This window comes from Meleagris gallopavo, unplaced genomic scaffold (genome assembly GCF_000146605.3).
Source record: "Meleagris gallopavo isolate NT-WF06-2002-E0010 breed Aviagen turkey brand Nicholas breeding stock unplaced genomic scaffold, Turkey_5.1 ChrUn_random_7180001996532, whole genome shotgun sequence".
NCBI lineage: Eukaryota > Metazoa > Chordata > Aves > Galliformes > Phasianidae > Meleagris > Meleagris gallopavo.
The window spans coordinates 1-474 of record NW_011254464.1 but is presented as its reverse complement, the minus strand read 5'-3'; the positions used below and the strand labels follow the sequence as shown (position 1 = coordinate 474).

At 59.3% G+C, this 474-nt stretch overlaps 1 protein-coding gene across 1 annotated transcript; it reads right to left on the bottom strand.

Moving 5' to 3' along the window:
* Positions 1-59: 59 nt before the first annotated feature.
* LOC109365256 (feather keratin Cos1-1/Cos1-3/Cos2-1-like) lies at positions 60-455 on the bottom strand. Its single transcript, XM_019611940.1, has one exon. The coding sequence runs from the start codon at positions 434-436 to the stop codon at positions 131-133; it is 306 nt and encodes a 101-aa protein (XP_019467485.1). The 5' UTR covers positions 437-455; the 3' UTR covers positions 60-130.
* Between the last annotated feature and the right edge of the window lie 19 nt (positions 456-474).

Sequence of the window (474 nt, the reverse complement as noted above, 5' to 3'; positions counted from 1 at the left end):
ATGTTGTCAGAGACTCCAGGCGTGGCCTGTACATGTCTGTCTTGCAGGGCAAAACAGCATCACAACATTTATTCTTCGGTCCATGCTTAGAATTCCTGGGGGTCCTTGTCTGGGTCAGCGTCCAGCACATTCAGCAGGGGTTGCACCTTCTGCCACAGTAGCGGTTGGAAATGCAGGAGAGGTCAAAGCCCCCCGAGGTGATGGGCACACCCTCAGAGCTGAGGATGCTGCCAACAGCAGCGGAGGTGGAGGATCCGACGGCGGTGTTCTGTGGGAAGGAGCTGAGGATGGGTCCGGGCAGGGTCACCACCACGGGAGAGGGCTGGATGACAATGGTGGAGTTCTGGCACTGCCTGACACAGGGCTCATTGCAGCTGCTGGCCAGAGGAGTTGGGCCACAGGGCTGGCATGGCACGCATTGGTCACAGCAGGACATGTCTCAGGGATGGAGGTGCACCTGGGAGAGGGGAGAGG

What these genes read in the sequence shown, in the direction of transcription:
- LOC109365256 (XM_019611940.1), bottom strand. Translation starts at nt 436, where the DNA reads ATGTCCTGCTGTGACCAATGCGTGCCATGCCAGCCCTGTGGCCCAACT.